The 23216-nt window shown below is 44.4% G+C and overlaps 6 protein-coding genes across 11 annotated transcripts; 3 read left to right on the top strand and 3 right to left on the bottom strand.

The window, feature by feature from the left end:
- Positions 1 to 82: 82 nt before the first annotated feature.
- Positions 83 to 10488, bottom strand: LOC6608265 (TGF-beta receptor type-1). 6 transcript variants are annotated; one of them, XM_032715928.1, is made up of 8 exons: positions 9741 to 10488; positions 9366 to 9668; positions 7998 to 8115; positions 7680 to 7888; positions 3556 to 3783; positions 3258 to 3491; positions 2679 to 3202; positions 83 to 2611 (listed from the first exon to the last, which is right to left on the bottom strand). In XM_032715928.1, the coding sequence occupies exons 1-8, from the start codon at positions 9796 to 9798 to the stop codon at positions 2429 to 2431; spliced, it is 1857 nt and encodes a 618-aa protein (XP_032571819.1). In that variant the 5' UTR covers positions 9799 to 10488; the 3' UTR covers positions 83 to 2428. The 6 variants fall into 6 exon arrangements, with proteins under 6 accessions (XP_032571819.1, XP_032571820.1, XP_032571821.1 ...); XM_032715929.1 differs by lacking the exon at positions 7680 to 7888 and adding an exon at positions 6999 to 7144; XM_032715930.1 differs by lacking the exon at positions 7680 to 7888 and adding an exon at positions 5724 to 5851.
- Positions 10489 to 10583: 95 nt separating this feature from the next.
- LOC6608264 (mitochondrial import receptor subunit TOM7 homolog) lies at positions 10584 to 11114 on the bottom strand. Its single transcript, XM_002032972.2, has 2 exons — positions 10875 to 11114; positions 10584 to 10765 (listed from the first exon to the last, which is right to left on the bottom strand). The coding sequence occupies exons 1-2, from the start codon at positions 10972 to 10974 to the stop codon at positions 10701 to 10703; spliced, it is 165 nt and encodes a 54-aa protein (XP_002033008.1). The 5' UTR covers positions 10975 to 11114; the 3' UTR covers positions 10584 to 10700.
- A 474-nt stretch (positions 11115 to 11588) lies between these two features.
- On the top strand, positions 11589 to 14650 carry LOC6608263. The gene is made up of 3 exons (XM_002032971.2): positions 11589 to 11866; positions 11986 to 12071; positions 13824 to 14650. The coding sequence occupies exons 2-3, from the start codon at positions 12021 to 12023 to the stop codon at positions 14010 to 14012; spliced, it is 240 nt and encodes a 79-aa protein (XP_002033007.1). The 5' UTR covers positions 11589 to 11866; positions 11986 to 12020; the 3' UTR covers positions 14013 to 14650.
- On the top strand, positions 12066 to 13258 carry LOC116800519 (phosphatidylinositol 4,5-bisphosphate 5-phosphatase A). Its single transcript, XM_032715934.1, has one exon. It carries the CDS (start codon positions 12190 to 12192, stop codon positions 13177 to 13179), a length of 990 nt encoding a protein of 329 aa, XP_032571825.1. The 5' UTR covers positions 12066 to 12189; the 3' UTR covers positions 13180 to 13258.
- A 977-nt stretch (positions 14651 to 15627) lies between the features above and the next one.
- Positions 15628 to 18733, top strand: LOC6608262 (dymeclin). Its single transcript, XM_002032970.2, has 5 exons — positions 15628 to 16017; positions 16097 to 17282; positions 17337 to 17834; positions 17894 to 18016; positions 18085 to 18733. Exons 1-5 carry the CDS (start codon positions 15875 to 15877, stop codon positions 18232 to 18234), a joined length of 2100 nt encoding a protein of 699 aa, XP_002033006.1. The 5' UTR covers positions 15628 to 15874; the 3' UTR covers positions 18235 to 18733.
- Positions 18734 to 21844: 3111 nt separating this feature from the next.
- LOC6608260 (kunitz-type serine protease inhibitor nigrescinin-2) lies at positions 21845 to 22586 on the bottom strand. The gene has a single exon (XM_002032968.2). The coding sequence runs from the start codon at positions 22512 to 22514 to the stop codon at positions 22173 to 22175; it is 342 nt and encodes a 113-aa protein (XP_002033004.1). The 5' UTR covers positions 22515 to 22586; the 3' UTR covers positions 21845 to 22172.
- Positions 22587 to 23216: the final 630 nt, after the last annotated feature.

The following is a 23216-nucleotide window of genomic DNA, read 5'->3' as shown; positions in this document are numbered from 1 at the left end:
GGTATATTTTCTTGCCAAAGCCGACTTAATAAACTAATAATTGAAAATACACCAGAAGACAGTGAATAAAAGTCGCAAATAATTCTTTTACAAATCTTTTCGGTTGGTTTTATTTTTGTAATTTTATTTAAAGTGCCAGTAAAAACGCAGCTTAAAGCTAAAAGTTAGACTCTGTTTACACTTTCAACGCTTTTGTTTTTAACATTACACCCAAGTAAATCATTCCTCCTTTCGTTCTCCAACTCTTTGACATTCTATATATCTCTCATGATCCAATCCATTCACGAATAATACACATTACAAATGCTTTCGTCCCTAACTTTATGGCTGAGACACTTACTTCGCTTACTTGAGCCTAACATAAATCGCACAAGGTGCATCGTTTTAGTTCTGGAAATCTTGGAAATTTCGAACCAAAAGTGTGTTTTGCCAGCAAAATAGGATTTATTTTTAAAATTATTTTTTATATGTTTTTGCGCATGTTCAAGTCTTTTGTTGATTTTGTGTTCTTCGGTTTAAATTGAATCTTAAACTCAGTTGTTTTTTAAGTTGTTTTTGGTTTGGATCAGGGACTAAGGTCGTGGGCTTTAGGAAGTGCCCCACTTCGGAGGTTGTATTGGGGGGTTAGTCTTAAGAACAACTTTCGGCTTAAACTTAGCTTGGAACAGTCAAACAAATATCAAGTTCGCTATCCTTCGAAACTTGTCTCTCGGTTTTTGTTTGACTCGCATGCACAGAATGCACAGATTATTTACAGATTTTACAATTACAGGAATAGTTTCAAAACCTAAATATACGTACGCGAATAGAGCTATAAATTTAGTTTAGATTTGTTTTCCAAAGAAATCGATTGTGTTCGTACAGGATGTGATTAACTTCAGAAAGCTTAAATTAAATTAAAATAGGAAAGTAAATTTCGCAGACCGAAAAAATAACAATATGAAGGTACTATTTAATCATAACCCTAATTACAATCTTGCTCGTACAAACTCTTACTCTTAGCTTACATCGAAATGATTAAAATGTTAATTAATGTTTACTTTAATCTCTCAGCTGGCGTGTATTGATGGGCAAAGGAAACATGGGTTGTGTTGAAACTACTATTGCATTCTGGTAATGGACTGTGTTTACACGTATACATTGATAATGGACTCATTTAGCTTTATGGCATTTGATGTGAGATTTAGTTGATTTATGATGTTAAACATATTGTATGACCCGGAATTAGCGCACCCAAACTCTGTGCACAGGCTTAAATTAGTGGTTTAGGTTTGTTCACGAAACATTTAGTTCCATACAATTTATAATAGAAGCAAATATAGTATACAATTCATATATATATGTGTATATATATTCATATATACCATGTACATTTATAGTTTTGTTTACTTATTTATGGCTACTATAAAATAGGAAGAACAAGCTTTGGTTATAAAACAACAAGAAACTGGATTTATAAAGGGATATGTTCACAGGCAACATGAAGGTAAATGAAATAACAAAAATAAAAAGTATGCGTGACTATGCAGGTTGCCAGGGTCGAGAGTTTTGGTGTAGACATTTTAAAATAGTTTAAACATAGGATTACAAAGAGAAGCGCTTCCAGCAATATGGATACCTACTTATGGGAGAGGGGTGGTGTTCATTAAGTTTTAGAGGCGATGGGCATGGCAAGCTGTTCGTGAGCAGGCGGCGCGCCAAATCGTTTGATTCCTTTCATTTTATTTTTACGTTACGATTTCCTGAGTTTATCGACTTTATCTGTTGGTTAGTGCCTAAAAGAGTTATCTTTCTTGCTAATAATCTGGTTGTGGCTGGTTTTGTATATTTCATTGCAGGCTAAAAATTGTCTGCGGTTCAAATCTGTTGTTTTCTCACTGCTTTCCACTGCTGCTCAGTCTTGACAAAGTCTTACTGTTTTGTTTTCGTTATGTATTTATCGTTTCGTTTGCTGGCGTTCGTTCTAGCTCGCGAACAGGATTTATAAAAAATATATATATTGTATATAATGTGTTATTTTGTTGGTATATAACTAGGCCCTAATTGGTAGTTCTAATGGCAGTGCGGCAGTTTATTTTTTTTGGCGCGCCGCCTTGATCACTCCGCCCGGAAACAAGCAAATCTCAGCGAAAATGTCAACGAAGGTTATGTACAATAGTTGAGGATGGTGTAACACAAAACTTATAACGAGCTCGTTCTGAACGGAAACAAAGCAAAGCATTGGAAACTTTAAGGATGAGTTAGCACATAATATTTACAACTTCTTTGTATTTAATTTCTTAACGGGTTTCTGGTTTCTGGAACTGCTTCGCAAGCGCTGCCAGGACATTTAAGGTAACGCGGGGCCAGGTTACAGGTTACTAATATTTGTCTGCCCCCGATCCCACGGGGCGCGACACGAGGGCTACTCGTCAAACTGAAGCCACAATCAGTTCTTGACCTTGTCCTCCACGCTGATGCTAGCAAGTGTCTTTTTGATGCGAAGCGCTGTCAATCGGGCCACAGGATTGGGATACCAGCACTCCTTCATCACCTTGGCCATGTTGTGGAGCACATCGGAGGCATGCCAGCGGTTTGGAATGTTTGGTCGGCACTTCTCGATGCAAACCACCTTTAGAGAAATTGTAAAATGTTAGTTAGCACGAGCCCACATCCGTTTTGCTCCACGAAAGACTCACTTTTTTCATCTCCTCAATGCTGGGATCTGGCTGCACGACATCGTAATATGGCAATTGATACTCATCGTATATCATGCCCATGTTGCAGCGACGTGCAATCTCCCAGAGGATCAGTCCAAAGGCGTACACATCCGCCCGCTTGTACGAGTCAAAGTGCTGATCATTCATACTCTCGTCCAGCACCTCGGGCGCCATATAGCGCTTGGTACCCACGCGATGAGTGGAAGGTATGTCCACAGAGTCATTCTTCTCCACATGACGCACGGCCAGACCCAAATCTCCAATAGCACAGCTTAGATTTGATTTGACCAGTATGTTTTTGGATTTGAGATCACGATGGGCGATGGCGGGCTTGCCGCGAGTGCCCACAATGTCCATATGCAGATGCGCCAGTCCAGTGGCAATACTCAGCGACATGTTCAGCATGGTGTTGGTGTCCACCGGGTGCGTGGTTAGGTAGTCAAAGAGCGATCCGTTCTCATGGTAGTCGGTTACGAGCCACAACTGTGTCCAAGTTCCATTGTCTGTAAGAAGCATATATTAAAAGGATTGCGTTAGATAAAAGGCTTATCGGCTCACCCTTGTTATCCGCAGCTATGAATCCCAAAATGTTCTCGTGCCGCAGCATTACCGTCTGATAGATTTCCGCCTCACGGAACCAGGAGCACTCCTCGCGACTAGAGAAGATCTTGACCGCCACGTTTTCGCCTCGCCAGCGTCCACGCCAGACCTCGCCGAAACGTCCCTTACCGATAACGTGGCACAGCTGCACCTGCCGGGCAATGGAACGCTGCACCAGCAGCGGAAGACCAGCTGAAAGGGAAGTACAGAATGAGGCCAAGATGCAGATAGGAATTAGCCCCCCCATGGAACTCACCCGAACCCGAACCGGAGGTGGTCATCTCAATGATGTCGTGTATGGTTGTATTACCATTCAATATAGGATCGTATGCTGAATCCTCCTTGGCAAACGGCCTTCCGCTGGCCATTCGCTTGCGACGCTGGCAATAATACCACGTACTGGTGCCCGTGAAGCAAATGAAGAGGGTGGCCCCTAGGATGATAGCCACAAACTCCCAGCTGGTCAGTCGGTGTGGCACATAATCTGGACGAAACCCACAAAGGCATTCATTATTAAGGGCAGACAGGACATGCGGTTCATGTAAATGTGATCGAATTAATGGAAAATAAATACAAAGAGAATGCAGAATGTTAGTCAATCAATCGAGAGTGGCATGCAGGAGGCCGTTAACAAGTAAATGTGCGTGATAACATTAAGAAATCAGGGTGCAAAACAAGTTAAACAAATCGAAACCCAAAAGCTCATTCCAAACACAATTAGCGGTTAACAGTACTTAAATGTAGTAATTTATTTACAAAAACATCACTGACCTGCGTGTGAATATTTCGAGTTATTTAAAAACCTTTGCATTCAATTCGGCAACGAGCTTACAAACTACTTAATAATGACGAAAACGTATTAAACAAAAAACTAACTTTGCGGCTGCTTACAAAAAAGGAAACAAGCCAAATCCATACCCGAATCCCAACCGAAATGTTCCGCAGACGAACTAATCCATACACACATACCAACCTCCCATTGAACAAACACAAAAGTGCTATGAAAATGGGCGAACAACTGCGAGAAACTATATGATAAATTGACCTCTTGGACAACTGAATACCCTATTGGAAGTTAGTTTAACAAGAATTCAGCAGGGGTTTTATAATTTACTATCAGTTCCATCTCGTTCCATTGACTATCAGAAATCGGACTTGAATAAGTGTGAAAATTTTTGAGTAAATTTAATCTTATATTGAATTTAAAGCTTAGCTTAGTTAAAGTCTTCAGTTTAATGTCCAATCACTATGTGAACCAATAGAACTCTTGGTAGGGTAACAAGTATGAAAAGCGGCAGACTGCTGGCAAAAAATGCGGCCATTAATGAATGAAATGAAAGAACGTTGACTGCGACTTGCAGTTGCAACTGCAGCTCTGAAAGCGGCATTGCACATGAATGAAACGGGGCAGACACACAGATACATACACTCTCACAAACCGGCACAGACACTTGGGGTTGGGAGCTGGAGGAAGAGGTGGACTCATGGAGAGGGTGCGCAAGGCCACCGTCTGCAAGGGCTTCTTGAAACTCCTCCTCCGCCTTCTCCTCCTATCCCGGTGGGCGGTTGGTGCTGTCGCTACTGGTGGCCCTTGAGACGGGCTTGTTGTTGCTGGTAAATGCCTTGCTTACTTCCTCCTTAAATGCGTTTTAACAAGTCAATACGATAAAGACGCAAAGGTCAGGCCAGCAGACAGAACATGCAGAACGGTGCGGCACAAACTCGGTTGACAGGTGAAAGGTGGCGGCCTAAACAAAGGGTATGGGCTGCGGGCTGTGGGGTGGTCAAACAGACAAGGCAACAATGTGGCCGGTGCGTATAATTCACAAGAAATGTGGCAAAGGAAGTTAATGTATAAACAAGGACGACAAACCACAAACAACGAAATTAAACGAGCAAAATAAAACCTTGTTCCCAATTGAATTCGCATTTTAAGACAACCTTACTATTTCAAGATACATTCTTAGGCCAGCTTTAAAAACTCTGGATATTATTTCATTTTCAACTACAATATACATTTAATTAGTTTAAATTTATTTAAAAATATATATTTTACTTTCTCGGCGTTTTGTGCTCCTCGAAAAGCTCTCAAGTACAGGTTACCAAACTCAAAACTCATTGTGACATCGAAACAAAAACGAGCTTATCATATCTACTCTCCCCTCGAAGGACGAACAAGGACGAAGACGGGGTGGGATGGGGTGGTTCGCTGGAAGCGTGGGTGTGCAAGGTGTGTGTTAGCCAGGTATGCTTATGCGTGTATGTGTTTCTCGTGTGAATTCAATGTGTTACAAATTTGAGTATACCAAAAAAAAACTACGCAAATGAGGTGGTGCAATGGCATGGGCGTGGCTGCTTCGATGGCTGGTGGTGGTTGAATTGTTGAATTGTTGGGCGGTGTTGGCGGTGCATTGCTGGTCTCACCTGGTAGGACACCACTGTAATTCTCACGCGTATTGCAAAAATCTTCGGCGCAGCACTGAGAAGAGCCTGCTTCCGAATTTAACTTGCACGAGGTAGGATCTTCAGGTGGCAACTGGTCTGTTATGCATCTACATACATAATATTTAGTTGGGGTTTGTTTTATCTACTAGGTTGCTTTAGCTTTTTAGTTCTACATTACTAAATTAGATAGGAGATTAGCACTTGTTCTTCTTGTTCTTGTTGCAGTTGTAGTTGTTGCAGTGTGCAGTTGCGAAGCAGCTTTGGTTACCACTTACGAGCTAAATTTTAGCAGCAGCCCTTTATTTATTTATTGTTGGTGGTTGCTCAGCCAGGAAAGGGTTGGGGTGGGTTTGCCAGCTGCAGCAGGTGGATACAATTGTGTTTTGGGTGCAAAGGCAGTAAGCGGAGTCGGTCGCGGTCATCAAAAAATACCAGGGAATATGGAGGGGAGCCACTGCCAAATGTGGGAGAGTTCGGGTTTCCTCTTACACCAATTTATCAGAACAGTTCCGTTTTTCACTTTCCCACACAATTTTTGTTGTTATTCTTGCAGCAGTAGAAAATCCAAGTGAAAATCGGAACCCAACCATACATTGCTAGACAATAAGCCAGGAAAAACAGCGTAGATACGTGATAAACTTTTTTTTTAAGAGACTCGTAAGCTGAAAACATTCGGAGAACCTCGAAAATTGGGATTTTAAAAACTAGAAATCCATGGAAAATCACACACATCCCGCGAAGGAGAGCAAGAAACGAGTGGGAGTGCTCCCAGGACGAATTGAATTCACCCCTTGAGTGGAAGCACTGATCTCTACAAACTACAAAGATACTTTGGCATGCATAAGGATACGTGTAATTTACTAGGATAAGGTGTTGTAGGCTGGATTCCGTATAAGATTTATGGTGTGTGTTTGTGCCACGGGGAAAAGCAGGGAGAATAGAAAAAAGTGAAAGGTAAAGAAAAGGAAAAAGAAAAGTAAAGGTGGGTGTCCGAGAAGCGAAAAAGTGCAAATAGTCAAAGTAAATATGTAATAAGCTAAGGGGAAAACTGAGGCGGTGTGCACACCTGAGGGGAAACAGACTGAACTAAACCAAAAATTATTGTTACAGATTATTGAATTGTTATAATTAATCTATTAATCATATTGATGCAGTGCTAATTAGGCGCAGTGAATTAGAGAAGGAGTGCAAACTAAAGATAGAAATTGTATTGTTGTTGGTTGTGTGGTTGTTGTTACTTGAATGCGGCTGTACCTGTTTCAAATATCCTCTTCATAATCTCATTCTTATTGCAGAAATCACTCTTACAGCAATCAATCCTATACGTATCGAACCTTTCGTTACTGGTGAGGCATTCGAAGGGCTTACTCCGCTGCATATTGTACTTGACAACCATGCAACTGGGTCACCGTACAGCACAGTCCACAAATATGTGAACGAGCGGGGATAAAGCGACATGTTCGATATATTCATTCGAGTGGAGGAGCCGAAGGGAGCGAAGGAAATATCGGGAGATAGAGAAAATAAAATAACAATTATACGAAATTAGTATTGCTTGGCATTGGTTGTTGGTTGCTGCTGCTGCTGCATCCGATTCTGATTTTGATTCTGATTCAGCTGTAGTTGTTGCCGCCGTCGGCTTGTTGCTAATTGAAGTGGCAGTCTGGTTAGTAGCAAGAAGAGTATTATAATTATATTGATAACAGTGTGTGTAACGCCGCTCTGGTTTTCAGCAGGTCATCATTAGTAGTGCTCTGCATTTGTGGTTATGATCATTTCAAAACTTCAACTCAACGAGCATAAGTGGGGGAAACAGTCCAAAGAACGATCAAAACTGGGCAACTTGTTGTTGAACGGCGTGCGAGTGAACAGAGAAATGGGAGCAGTCATAGAGGAGGGGTTTTGGGAGCGAAACACGTGCATAAGCGCACGCACCTTGGACGGAGATCTGCCGCCCTTCTTCCACACGATCACCTGGCTGGTCCTTCGTCTTGGGCCACAGAAATCGGTTGCAAAAGTCCCTGTCCTTGCAGCATGCATGGGCGCCACTGCGACCCACTGGACGGGCGGTGGGTCCGCCATGCAGCCCGTCGTTGCACCAGATGGAGCGGCCCGGCGGAAAGATTTGAGACTCGTGCAGACATCTGCATCGCTCGATAGGGATCGATCGTATCAGACATATTCACACTGGCTGCTCTGAGGGGCAAGTGCTAACCTAATCAAAGGCCTGCTCCTCAGGCTCCCGGCACTCACCTGTAGCTGAAGATGATGGTTCCATCGGCGTTCTTCTCCACGGACGTGAAACAAAAGCCGTCCGTCTCGCATATGTTGTTTGATTCCTTGCACGTGTCACAGTGGCATTTAATCTTGTCTGCAGAACAAAAAAAGGTAAATTTAATATATAGATCATTTTGCACAAAACCAAACATTCCATACATTCCGACCCAAAATGAGTTAACTTTCAACCTACTAAGAAACAAATACTAATTCTTCGCCTAGCGAAGCACCTGTATTAATTTAATGATATTAATCATTTGTGGAAAGGTAAGCAAAGGAAAAGTTAGTTTATTGACTAAATGGTAAGCCTGCGCCTCATTTGCCATGGTTAATGATTGTATTATTATTTAAACAAATAAAACTTCTCGAATTAAGAAAATGCCCCGACTCCGATTGAAGCAAATCAATCAATTAGGCGCAGGCAGAAATTAACTAATTAGAGAAATAAGAGACCCATAAATCAACCACTCGCTGATTGGCATCTCCTGACCACAAATTGGGATTTGCCATAACCATGCCCCGGGGCACCTGGCCGGGCACACGCTCGCCCAGACAGTCACATAGACATCCACAGCCACATCCATATCCACATCTACCGCCACCGCCACCGCCGAGAGCGTGATGAAACAAAAACAAAACCATTTAGCATTAACAAAGCAGACGCGGAGAAGACAAGTGCAAAGTGGAGGGCCAGACAATGCGACCAGTTTTCCCTTCCCCCGGACCGCGAGAAGCCAGCGCCAGTGCTTAGGCCTGCTTTTTTTGCACCGACTGCAGTTGCAAGTGCCCGAGTGCAGCAAGCAAATGCATCCAGACGTGGGGGTGTCTGCTGCAAGGCAGCGTTGGAGTGGGCCATGAGAGCTGTATGGCTCAGCTCATTGACACCACGGCGAGGTGACGTCACTATATGGGAACGGAATCGGAGCCTCAGGCGCAGACGAAGACGGCCTTTTTTCAGAGTCTTTGAGGTGTTACAGTCACGCGATATACACACAGAGAAAAGATCCCTATGGCATCAAAAAGATCGCCAAGTATTAACTAACCCTTGTCAAGATATTTTAATTATTAAATTAAAATTAATTATTATTTAAATTATATATCGGACAAGTAAGGGATAATACTAAGCGGTTTCTATCTGCTTTCAATAATGGATTTGACTTTGAAAATGGGAAGTAAAGTGACCTTTACTCTGGCGCACTTTCCTGGACAATCGAAGTCAAGTAAAATGTTTGCAAGTCAATACCGGAACAAGTCTGTAAATCTATCACATTCTTGTTCTTTAGATAATTCGGGGTGCATTGTCCTCAGTGTGCTCTCCACACTCGTTAGGCAATCGGAACTTACTTTCTGGCTTTTTCGCGCTAGGCTGAGCAATGTAGATGGGCAGCTGGGGAGTAACAGCAGGGGCTACTGCTCCGGATGCGTCGCTGTCTTGCGGCAGCAGCATGGACACGGCGCTAGCGTTGTTGTTGTCGTGGCTCCTGTTATCAGCGGCCAGCGACGACGATGGCGACTGATAAGCCTGTCCAGCTGTTCCAGATGGAGGCCTCAGCGTCGTCGGTGGCCATTTGCCAGCGTGGGTTGCAGTCGCAGGATCAGATCGAGAGCCATTTAAACTGGTGTCCATTACGAACTCAATGGGGGAGGCTGCACCGGGGAAGATTTTAGGTTAGTTTCGCACCTGATCCAGATTAATGGAACCGCTGGGGGTACACTCACCGCAAACGGAGGCGCCGAGCAGAGCGCCCAAGAAGATTAGCCGGGACGCAGATAACATGTTGGCTATTCGCACCGACGATCGTGTATTCGACCCGACCCGAGCTATTGTTATTGTTTGTGCAGCCCGTGAGCTTTTCTTTTGTTTTCCACGATCGCACGCACGCACACGCGCGTCGCAAGTTCAAAGTCTGTGGCCTGCAAATGAGGTTGTTGTTTCGCGGAAGGACGAGGCGGGGCCGCAGGAGCAGAAGGAGCGGCAAGAGGACACCTCAGACAGCCACTAATTGGCCCCGAACTGCGCATTTATCGCGTAGGACAGGCGCCCGCGAAGTCCCACATTTGGCGGGGGCATGGCCGGGAATATAGACTGGCAATTCTCACAAAGCGAATCTCGATGGGGGCCCGCACGACGAAACTCGAACTCCACACTCCGCCCAAGTTGGTTGGAAAAACTGCTCTGCTCTGCTTTACATTTCACGGACGAGGGCGACTTTTCAGGCGGATTTTCATCACGTGATTGGGGCAGTGTAGCGGTGGAAGTGGCACTATTTCATATTCCCTGGTACAGCCGGCACTTTCGGGTGTCAGGTGCACCCGTTATTTTATATTAATTGCTGCTATTTTTCTTAAATGTACAATTTTGTGCAGCGAAAAACGGCGCTGGTGTGTGTAGATTTGCAAACAGTGTGACCGCACCTGCAGCAGTGTGCCCAGGCTGGACTGCCCATAAAAAACATCCACCCGCTAGTGAACTGCGTAAAAATACCCAATCGGTTATGTTTTTATGGGCAATGATTTTTGTTAAAATATTGGTTGTTTCCAGGATACATGGCACAATTTCGATTTGTTTTGTAACAGATATTTATTTCCAATAGCTGCAGGTACTGCACCCGTGCCCAGAAGCCCAACCAGAACCAAAATGCGGGGCATCCGACGGCAAAACGATCATGTCCAAAATTTTTACTGCCATAACAGACTGAAAAGGTTCAGAGGCGGCATACCAGGCTCAGCTCCCTTCAAAAATCCTGCGAAAATGGGAATCGGTCAAAATCAATGTCGGTTCATTTGATATTATCTCGCTGCTTCTTCTTTCCAGCCGCGTGTAGATTACAAAAAACATGAACCACAACTTACCCAAATACAGCACAAGGGGCACGAATCCCCAGTGGAAACCAGTCTGGACGGCCCCAACCACTAATCCCAAACGATCCTTAACTCCCTCGGACAGCTCCATTTCGTATGAATATTGAATTTAGCTCCTTTTGCGAATTATGAAATGAAAACTTGTCTGACTGCAAACGAAGTGTTGGAAAACAGCACTTTTTTCGACGGAAAACAGCTGACAGACACTTTTTGTTAGGTTACTCATTCAATTTATATTTTCTATAGATGGCTTTGTCCCAGGTTGCTGGGCCTGAAATATTTGACAACTTAAAGATTCAGTAAAAATTTTTCGAATACAGATTTCCGATGGTGTGGCAGCATTGACATTTGAGCGCAAGATTTAAATTTGCTTCTGAAACGGTCACACCATTATCCGCTTGGGTTTTAATTTGATTTTCATTAATTATATTTGCCACTGTAAAAGTTTTGAACTACCATTATCTGTCTGCACCGACAAGTTGTCTAATGGTCACAAATCACGAAAAGAAAAAACTATTCTAGGTCTGCAAAATGCTTCTTCGTAGTTTTAATGATCTCGCAATATTTACTCATGTGTACTCCCATCAATTTTAAAGATGTTACATTTACATTAAAAATTTTCAAATTCTGAAAGCGTTGTTAATGCAATAAAAATTTGAAGTAAGGAAACTTCGTTTTAACGCTCAAAGTTTTCGTTGGTATTTTAAGAATATGAAGTATAAAAATAAAGAATACCCCTGCTAACTCTCGCAGCACGCAAGTTCTCCGTCGATTGATACTATCGCAGTCTCTCGAAGTCTCATCTCTAGTGTCGCGTCCCTTTCGCACTCGCCCGCTACTCACATGCGTTCTAGATCGTTTAGTTTTCTTGGTTTTCATTTGCTCGCCAAATTTTAGCAACGTTGCTGGTTTAATCGGCTGCACCTGCAATCGCGGTTAATCAGAGAGCGCCGAGCACTAAAGTTCCCATTGCCAAACGAAACGTAAGTGATAAAGAACGCCAGCAATGAGCGAACAAGAGCAGAGCGCACGCAGACGGGGAAAAATCAATTGATGTTATGTAAGCTCGAATAACCGGATACCGTGTCTACTACTGTTGCAGGTCCCCATTCGCTCGATTTGGAACTGGAACGGACCATGAAAACAAGCAATCTCGGCCTGTACGCTTTCCGTTTAACCTTCGGTCAGGTGAGCACTCGCACATTAAACTAGGCAGCCAAACGGCAGAAACAGCATGCGCATTCCGGGGGCAACCCCTAAGTTTTTCGGCCGGGCAAACCACTGACCACCACAATCGTCGTTGGAAATGGAGCGACTGCAGCCGGGAGACGAGTGTCTGGAGTGCCAAAGTGAAGGCAGGAATCACAAGCTGCGCTACTTTTATATTGGTCTCGAGGAGCAGCTGCTGAAGTGCGAGTCCAGGAGCTGTCTGTGGCCACACAACGATGAGGTGTCCTCTGATGAGGATCTGGACTCGGAGGCAGCACTTTCCATCACTGCTCTACAATCTGAACTTTTAGAATCTCCTGCTGCTACGCAACCTTCTCACCCAACGGCTTCAACGTCCAAACCTCCTCCAGATGATGACGACGAATTTATACTGGAACTGCTGCAGCAATTGACACCTGCCACAGAAACCCCTCTTAAGACAAATGTGAGTCCCAGCTCCATGCCAGATCTGCACTCGCCTTCAGAGGAAAAGCCCTGCCCACAACTGGAGCTTCCAGACTTCAGCTTTCTGGAGGAGAACATTGCCGTAAACGAGAAACCCCCACAAGCATTGAAATCAGAGCTGGGAGTACCTTCAACTGTCTTACCCGACAAACTAAGAAGTCCGCCCAAGGCAAAAACTCTACAAACTCAGGACACCAAAGCTAAGCAATATTTGGCTCCACTGAAGGGAGCTACGTCCCCAAGCTGGCAAGGCAAAGCTGAAATACCTTTACTACCCGCTTGTGTGAAGGCAAGTGTTAGGATGTCTCCTAGCATCAAATCTAAGGGGTCTCCCTTCAGCAGTCTTCCCAAGAAAGCATCTACCCAGCCGCAAAGTCAGTCACCACCGTCAACACCGCCTGCCGTCAATATTATTATCAGTGTTCCGGAGATGAACACGGGAATGAACGGCATGTTTCTAGACGCCATTAAACGCCATTCCACAGAAGCCAAACCGTCTCTACGTGGCGGAGGTAGACGCCCAAAGCGCTCAGCCAGAGGAACCAATGCCAGGGGCATTCGCACACAGGATGTGATGCACTTGATTGAGCATTTGGAACTTACGACACCACGGACGCAATAGGCTGGCGTTTACCATAGTTTACTCAAGTATTTGAAATAAATTTGCATATGAAATTATGCATGAAACCTCTGGATAAGAATTCAAGTTCGTTTATTTATAAACAATTCCGTTCGGCTATGTTTTTTTTTTTTTTTTTTTTGTCAACTCTAATTGTGGATTACTGATTCGCGGCACGCGTCTAGAGCATGTTCAAGTGGACAGGACAGATAGCGCTGCCGAAAAGAGAGCGTGCTATCAGTGGAAGTGAACTTTGGAAAGGAGGTCGTGACAACTGCGTCACGCGGAGATCTGTTCCAAGCCGGGATTAGCTGTTGAGCTTCAGAGACTGACTGATAATGCAGTTGAACGTCATTTGAGCCCTGTGACAGTGATTGTGATAGTCATGTCAGTCACGATAATCTGGCATTACATCGACCCTTTGCAACCAGTTCAGTAATCGTGCGACCATGTGGGGTAATCGCATTCATGTGGATGGCCGGGGCACTTGAACCTGGTTGCCAACGGCCGGCGCAAATTGTTTCTGCTGCGTAGTTGCCTGTGTGGGCGCGGGCCGTCGGGCAGTGGGCCAAGTTTATTGTTTGTTTGGGCTGCTATATATAAAACGGGCAAAAACTAAATCTGTCTCCCTATCTTATCTCCCGCAGGCGCCGACGCTGTCCACACAGGCCACGACGCACAGCAGCCATGGCTTCACCACCAGCTCGTCGTCGCCCAACCGTGTGGTGACCCGCTCGGCCACCATGCTGGCGCTCTTCGGCATCGCGCTGTCCTCGTTCAGCCTTAAGCAACTGCTGGCCAAGAAGCAGAAGCATCAGGGCCTGCGCAAGCTCTAGAATGGAGCCAGGAAGATCAGAGCGATGCCAACGCCAACGGTTGAAGCGGCGAAGAGGAGCCAGAGCGCCATGTCCTGAGGTCACACATTCGATTCTTACATCATCCGCCATCATCGTGTATATTTGCCTAAGTTAAGTCACCCACTCACCACAGACCCAAGCGGAACTCGGACATGGAGGCTTGTTTTGTAATATTCTGATCGTTAAACTAACTGATCGGAGGCGAGGATCTGTGCGCATATATAGATATATTTTCTTGTTTACACATGCACACCATGCGTCGCCAACTAAAAGGAATAAATTTGTGATAAATCGTGTATGAGAAAAGTCCATCGGCAGACAACCTGAACGAAGGAGGGATGGAGGAAAGGATTCGCTGAGCTTGCGGGAATCCAAAATTTTCCTATACTCTTTTGTTGCCCGTTTTAGTTATATTTATTTTATGTGTAAACAAGTCTATTATATACGTATATTTATTTACAAGTTATTTGCAAACCAGAGAAACGACTAAGTAGGAAGGTATACAACAATAATGACTTCCTTGGACTGCAGATCGCCGAGCAGGCTGTGTCAGTATCCAAGAAACAAACTAGTTCTAGTTCCGTATTCAAATAAATGCATTATATTCAATTCGAAAATATTGATTTTTATTTCTTGTTTACGTTAAAACATGCATGCTAAAGCACATATGAATATTAAGCCAGCACCTAGAGTTTATGAATAAAACAATTTTAACGTTTTCCTACAGATGCTCGTCTAATACCAGCGAACTACGAAATAAATTATTTGAAAATTCTTGTGTGAGACTATATAAAATTCGAATTCGTCAATAACTTTATTTCTTTTGGTTCCTACAAACGCTGTTTAATGAATTTGTATTGTTTATTTATTTTGTTAAATTGATTATTTTTTCAAGGCATACATAGAAGTTGCCTTCACAAACTATCCTGGTACGCTTCGTCACTACGTGGGACATCGTGCACAATGATAAAACTTACTTGAATGATATTTAATGAATAAGAATTTTAATGATTGAACTAAGTTCCATTTGCATTGTAATGCATCATCACTTTCTCATGGTTACACAATTGAATTAGATGATGTTAACCAAAATATATAAAAAATTATTCTTTGTTAGTGACTTGTTGACGATTTGCGTAAAAACTAAGTACTTTAAAAGAGTCAACACAACAGCCAAACATCAACTTTTGGCTGTCAAAGCCATGATACTTGATACCCTTGAAAAGTTAAAATACGATAAAATAGTTTTTAGACCATCAGTAAGTTCGCTGTAAGTTCCCAATCTTTTTATTTTAAATCGAGCAGAAAACATGCAAATTAAGTTTTGCTCATGGGATAGACTTTTTTTTCTTGTTATTCTAATAAATGCTCCCAGAAAATAATCACAAGAATAAGCCAAAATATTATCTAAAAATATAAAATATATGGTTCGCCTACAATTCTTTAATTTCTTTACCACTTCTTAAATATTAAAGTGCTACGGAGAGTTTCCGAAGAATTGCTTTAATAATTGCTTTTTATTCATGGTTATGGCGGCGTTAAAGTCTTGAATCACATTTTTAGGAAATATATATGGACAGCACCGAAACGTATTTCAACATCCGAAGGGTCAAGAAATTTACTTTCAGCTTGAAAAATTCGTCTGTCTGCATCCGCATTTGAATTTCGCGCCACATGTGGCAAAAGTATTGCGCAGCGCCAGCACCACAGCTGCACGGATTTCCGCAGCGCCGCGCGAGGGTCACACTGGCAGAGTAAGCACCTCACCCCCCGCCCAATGATCAAGTGACGTGCCACCAATATAACCATTGGCCGGCCAACAGCACTCTTTCGACTGCGGAATGGGCATCAACGTCAGCAGGACGGCCGACCTGGGGTCCAACCAGTGGCTCCAGCGCTTCGTGGGCCGCCAGCACATCGCTCACGATGACGAGGCCTTCTGGAACGCGCTGCTCAACTACAACATTGTGCTGCCGGAGAACAGGTGAGTGGATTGGAACAGGAGTGGAGCAACAACGTCAGCAGGGCTAATCTCGGGCTGTTGGAAATGGTGTGTATTTCAGCCAGGACCAGCTCAACCTGGACAGCCGGCTGGAAGCGTTGTGCCAGTCGTTCATCGGCAACAACCTGAAGACGGGCAACTTTGGCTCCCTGGTGACCGTGTTCCTGGAGAAGACCAGCGAGCTGCTGTCGCTGTCGGACCAGGAGAGCAACATGCACGTCTGGCAGACCTTCAACGCACTCTTCATCATCCGCAGTCTGGTCAAGTACATCAACGAGACGGGCTCCGAGTTCCAGCTGCTGCAGCACTTTGAGGCTATGCCGAACACAGAGCTGCTGCAGGCGGCCTTGGAGCAGCAGCAACAGACGCCGGCGGAGAGCGCCACCATTGCCATGGAGGCCACCGAACAGTCGGCGGCGGCTGCGGTCCCGGTGATTGTGGACGGATCCAAGTTTGAGACCTTCATCGATGCCTTGGTGAACCTAATCGTCGTGATTCCCGTCAAGGAATTCACCTACCACCTGCATCTAGAAGCCGTCAACATGCTGATCACCCTGCTGTCAGTGCATCTGTTTGCACAGCAGCCCACGGACAAGTCGATCGTGTTCCGGACGGTCTTCAAGTGCCAGCACGCCAATGTGCTAATGTCGGCACTGCTGCACTTTGTGTCGCGTATGGTGGAGGTGCCGCACACCATGTTTGGGTCCAGCTCAGCGGGATCCTTCGTCTTTGGCATCGCAGAGTCGCTGCTTTCCATCTTCACGTTCCGTAAGCAGCCAGACGTACTGAAAGCGGGCCAAGCAGCCGGCGGTGGAGAGCTCTCGCAGCGATTCCGTACCCACTACCCACTGGCCAACCAGAGCCTGCTGCTGATCCTCATACTTACTAACCACTGCACGGCGCAGGATAACGCCTATCGGACTAGCCTATTCAGTTGCGCCGACTCAAAGGATTCACCAAAACAGGGAGCTGTCTCCTTCCAAATCGACTTCTCGGCGGTATATGAGACATTGTGTACCATCGTTACCATCGACCAGGCCACGCTGCTGCTCTATCTGCTGCTCCATCGCAACGAGCGCTTCTATCGGTTCGTCATGCAGCAACAGGACTTGGAGCAGTTGGTGATCCCCATCCTCCAGACACTGTACAACGCCCCCGATAGCAACTCACATCACATTTACATGTCCTTGATCGTGCTGCTGATCCTGAGTGAAGACGAGGGCTTCAACAAGAACATGCACACCATAGTAGGTCAACTGCGCGTGCTAATAGTTGCATTACTAATTCTTTCTTTCCATTAGATGCTGAAAAACATCACATGGTATACGGAACGCACAATATCGGAGATATCGCTGGGCGGCATCCTCATCCTGATCGTCATCCGCACCATACAGTACAACATGCTGAAGATGCGCGACAAGTACTTGCACACCAATTGCCTGGCGGCGCTGGCCAACATGTCCGGCCACTTCCGCGCTCTGCACCCTTACGTGGCTCAGCGACTGGTCTCGCTGTTCGAAACGCTAGCTCGGAAGCATACGCGCCTGGATGCGCAGCTCAAGGAGCCGGCCGATAGCGCAGTGTTTGTGAACGTCTCGACGACCCCGGAAGACATGCTGCAAGATCTGAGCGTGCTGGAGGAGGTGTTGCGCATGGTGCTGGAAATCCTTAACTCCTGCCTCACGAACCAGTTGGTCTACTGTCCCAACTTGGTGTACACTCTTTTGTACAAGCGCAGCGTCTTCGAGGGCTTCCGCAGTCACCACGCCTTCCAGGATGTCATCCAGAACATAGACATGGTATGCTCACAAGTTCCGATACGATTATACGATGTGCCTCATGCTTCCTTCGTTTTCAGGTTGTCGGTTTCTTCTCCTCGCGTCTGCAGCGTGTCCAGGAGCAGCGAGGCGAGCTTGGGGTCAACGAAGTGCTCGAGGTTATATCTAAAGGTGCCAGTCAGTGGTCCAGCGATCGACTGAGAGTAAGTAATCCACTCGATGAGTTACTCAAATCGTAGGCTTACTTATTCTGTTTGTGTTTACCTTGCAGAAGTTCCCGGATCTTAAGTTTAAGTACGTCGAGGAGGACGCTCCCGAGGAGTTCTTCATTCCATATGTGTGGACGTTGGTCTGCAAGTACGGCTGCGTGCACTTCAGTTCGGAGAGCATCAAGAGCGTGACCACGGACGTAGCTTGCTAATATTTACTGCTCCATCCCTTCCTCTCACGCACACACCCGTCTCCGCTTTGGTTTCCACCATGTTTCGATGCTTCTCCGTTTGCCTTCTGTGCGGGATTACCCGATCTTTAAGCCATATACCACGCCCTACCTTTTGTTCCAAGCCAAAATGTCGAAATGCAATATCAAAAACAAACAAAGCAAGCGAAATGTTGCGCTAATCAAGAGGCATGCGAAACTCGAACGTTGACGATAAGAGAAGACAAAGCAAACGACAGAACTAACGATAATACTTAGACCTAGCTACGCTAATACTAATGTGTATGTTAACAAGCAATCCGGTCGGAAATGGTGCAAGTTAAAACATAGCAACATTGAAACATGATCATATTTTGCTAAGACGACTGCAAAGAGCATGTTTAGAGGGAAGTTAAGCTCCGTACGCCTACAGATCGATGTTCTAATCAATGGGAAGCAGCAAATCCAATAAAAAGTATATATACATATTAAAGAATCGGAATATATATGCAAAATATATTTACATTTTAGTCTATGATAATTATATATTGTATTGTATTTAGCAATTGAAAAAGTCGATAAATTATATATTAACTAAAGTTCAGGCTCTTGGGTTTTTTCTTCTGTCCTTTGCCAGTCTTTTGTGTTATCTGCGGAAAGCCCAAATTTATTTGGGTTGGGTTTTATCAAAACATAAATGTGATTAGATCGAATTGATGACGAATTACATCGGAACGTGGCAGTGCTTTAAGAAAAAAGTAGTTGGTCTTCTGGAATGGATTTATCATGAAAAACTGCAGTTCACTTTCTTGGAAAGAATTCATTGTAGAGATGGATTGGGTTATTCATATTTCTTCAAGATTCATAAAGTTGGTATTATTTCGCCAAAGAAGCAGCGCCAAACGGAAGCTTGAAATGAAGTTTCCTTTATTACGTATACGCCGGGTAAACAATGCTTAAGCACCTCGTCTCCAGTTTATCAGTCCCACTACGCATACGGGCTTCGCTGTTTGCACTTCATTGTGCATATTTGCACTATCGGCTGCAATAACAACGATGATGGGCTGCCTGCCTTGTTTATTGTTTATTACTACTGCTACGTTTTTTTCCCACCACCAGCTTCACCGGCTAAATATGTGGCTAAAAAGCCGCGGGAAAAACGGCGAGCCGACTTTTACTCTGCCTGCTTACGTTGGGGTTCGATGACTTGGACGGCTGGGTGTCATAGGGGGCGGGACTTGGAGGATGGGGGCTCAATCCGCTGAAGGTTTTGTTGTGGTCTCGTCGCTGCTGCTGCACTTTTGTTAGCTCTGCGTACGTGCCTTAAATAAGCAAGTACACAAATAACAACGCACAGCTTAGTATTGCAATAAAAATTGCATTTGTTTTATCGCCGCCGAAAGGCGGAAAATTTGTTATTGTGAGCTTTTCATGGCGTGCTGCATTTTAATTCACTTTAGCCTACAACGAACGGCGAAAATTTTTCAAATTTCTTTAGTCCTCCCTCCCCCCATTTGGCCATTAAGTTTTCCATGCTGGCTGCCTCTTTGTGCAACTGTTGTTGGATATGCAGGCTAAAAAGGTTTATTGACTTCGGGCCGCGTTTTGTTAGCCATTTGTATTGTGCTGCCAATTTCCCAATTGATAGAATTTGCCAGAAGCTTAGCCGAGTTCGCAACCCTCCGCCTGCCATTGCGAAAAGCGAACATCGAAAAGTGGCAAAGAAAACGAAAAGCGTTGCGCATGCGCACACTTGATTGGCGCTCCACCCCCCACTCCCCCCGCCAATTGTGGTTTGTTGGGCAAATTTCAGCGCAAATTAGTTAAACCAACTTAATAAGTAATAACAATGATTGGATTTGGCGCGATACAGTTGTTAAAGGTCGGAAATGAGCAACTAATGCACACTCTTAACTGGAAACATTCTTCAAAATGGCCGCCAATTTAGTAAGCTGATTTAAAAAATGGAAAAGCTTGAAATATTCTTTGAGTTGAAGAAGTATTAGGATTTCATTAATGCGTAAATACATAAGTAAAATATGTAGTTCTTATAGGTTATGATAAATGTAAAAGTAACGGTTGTACTCCATTCATAGCTTAACAACCTAAAAATAGCTTTCTATTTCAAATTTGTTTGCCATTCCATTGAATTTTTAAAATTTTATTTGCATATATGATTATTTCATTGCCATAACGTGGTGTTATTATTGACTAATGTTTGTCTTAATACAACAACAATTAAAACGTATTCAGATTCCTATATATATATTTCAACATGTATGTATACGGCTTAAGAAAAACACCATTCCCATTGTAAAATATAAACAGCAAATGGGCATAAGCTAACCGCCAATGGCTATTTCTTCGATGGACCACTGTCCAGGCCACTGCTCTGCAGGAGGGGATCGACCACTCCAATGGAGCTGTAACTGAAGCTGGAGCGGCAGGCGGTCCAATTGTCGCCGGTGGGGATGGATGATGTTGCAACGTAGCGGCTGGGCCCGCATTTTCGCATTTTGTTTTGGCAAGCGGCTTCAGGTCGTTGATCCACCGATTTGCTGTTCGCCAACGAGCCCATTTGCTATTTATACCGACGGCTGCAGGCCCGCACAATAATATTGGAAATTTGCCCAGTCCCAGTTCCAGTTTTAGATCGCAGATCCCAGGTCGAGACTCGCAGCGAGTCCAAGTCGCACGTTGGTCAAATTGGAGATCTTGTGGTCTTTCTCTAACTGTTTTGGCTGGCCGACTGGCCTGTTGCCAATCGACTTAGCATAAATTCGCACCTCTCGGCTGACTTTGGCTCGGATTTGGTATTGGAATCGGTTTCGCACCGGTTTGTTTGTTTGCTCTGCCAGATCCGCCGAATTCCGAGTGACTCCGCCGACGCCTCCGTGCGTATTTCAGCCGCTGACGCACTGGTTTGCCTAGACCCAACTACATACGTGTACGTGGTCCACTCATCCATCCGCGCCGTGCCGTGCCTGACCTTTGCAGCTGCCGATCTTGTTTGCTATGGTTATGTCCGTCTACATCTGGCCGATCGATTGAGTGATCGATGCCCATCGCATGAATGGGCCAGTTTCACATTGGGTGCTTTGGACCATTTCCAAGTGAAATCTACATATGAAAGTTAGCCTGCTGCTACTACTCGCCTCCGGCAATTGCGATATCTCACACTGTTGAGGTCGTTGGTAATTGATTGTTTTCGCGACTCTTGGCTCGCTCGGCCCAAACAGAAATTCAACAATATGCTTATAATGTTTATAAATATTCAAAAAAATAAACCAGTTGTCTATCGCTGAATGGAATTTTGCAGGCTACAATCGATTTGAAGTCAACAAACAAACATTTGTAGTTGCTAGAATTGTCTAGAAATTTGGATAGAAGGCATTGATGTGTTTTTATCGAGAATAATTGCTATTTAAGGACTAGAAAATACACCACATATAATAATAATTGCTAGTTAGAACTAAAATCCCATGCAGCACAATCCTCACAAGCATAGCATACTTAAGTATTAACTTTTTGAGCATATCCCAGGTTCTAGCAAATATTAGCGAGCTTCAGATGATCAGGAGACCTCTCCCACATTAGTGAACACCACATCGAGTTGGTCGTTATAAAAAATTCTTTATTCCATACAAGTATTTTATCACAATAACTTAAGCTCTAGCTGGGTGGCGAGTCCTGGACGGACACACCCAGGAAAGTACAAAGTAGATGGATTCAATGACAGAAACTACATAAATATTAGGTAGAAGATGGAACGGTTAGTCGCATGGATTGTGATGTTTGTGCGTGAGTTTGGGTGTGGAGAATGATGCCTTTGGTTCGCTGGATTGCAGAGCTCGAGGGGAAGCAGCCGCCTTTGGCAACACATCGGTCGCGGTGGACCGATCGCTATCCGGATCGGGATGCGGATACGAATGCGTAGAGACCTACATGCCCTCGCAGGTGGACATGCAGTCCTTGTAGCTGGCAAAGTTGTTCTCGTTGCCGTCGCAGCCGCCGAACTTGAACTCCACACACTTCTTCTGCTCCGGATCGTAGCGCCAACGCGGGATCAAGGCGCGGCAGACGCCCTTGCGCGCCGGCATGAGGCAGAACTGCTCCGGATGGGTGTTGCGCCCGGTGTTGGCCACATCGTCCAGCGAGATGGCGTCGAAGAAGTCGCTCACGTCGTCGTAGAGGTCCATAGGAAACGCCTCGCTCCAGCTGAACCCCGCCAGCAGGAGCAGCACCACTGCCACTCCGACGCACTCTTTTAGTTGTCCGCGCATTTTGTGTACTTGATTTAGATTCGTATTTAATTCACTTGATCACTTGGCGATTGTCTTCACGCAACTGTTGGCGCTGCAGTCCAGCTTTTGGATTTATATGGTGCCACCTCGTAGTCCGAAGCGGGCGAAGGGAAGCGGATACTAGACAATACTCCCATCTAAGAGCCAGCAGAGCTTTTCGTTCGACTCCAACGCTCTTGGGTTACTCTTTCGAAGAGTCCGCTTTTAACTGGGTTGTGCCAAACGATTTCTAACTATGTTAAAAACAAATTTTTGTACTGGAAGTCCAAGTGTAGATTATTATTAGTATAGTATTTTTTTACTGATATGAGCATTATCATCGTAAAACATAAAACCATCTTATGGTATACATACATAGTTTGGTTTTTATATGGGTTTCATTAATAATTAGTGTATACTTTGTGTTAATAATTGCTGTTTTTGTTATATTATGGCAAACCAACTTGTTTTATTGCCTGTGTAGTCAAATAAATATCTATACTCTTGACCCTGTACTATACATTTTAAGCCCTTGGGTTTTATTAAAATAGTTCGTATTTTCCAAATTAGAAATATATATTATATAAATATTAAATATATTATTTCGTTTTGAAATTGAAAATGAATAGATTTATGGTAACCTGTACTATTATCAGTTTTTATGGTTATTTTAAAAGTTACGCCAGTTGTAATGCTGTCGAT

This window comes from Drosophila sechellia, chromosome 2R, assembly GCF_004382195.2.
Source record: "Drosophila sechellia strain sech25 chromosome 2R, ASM438219v1, whole genome shotgun sequence".
Lineage (NCBI taxonomy): Eukaryota > Metazoa > Arthropoda > Insecta > Diptera > Drosophilidae > Drosophila > Drosophila sechellia.
This window is presented reverse-complemented; position numbering and strand designations above follow the sequence as displayed.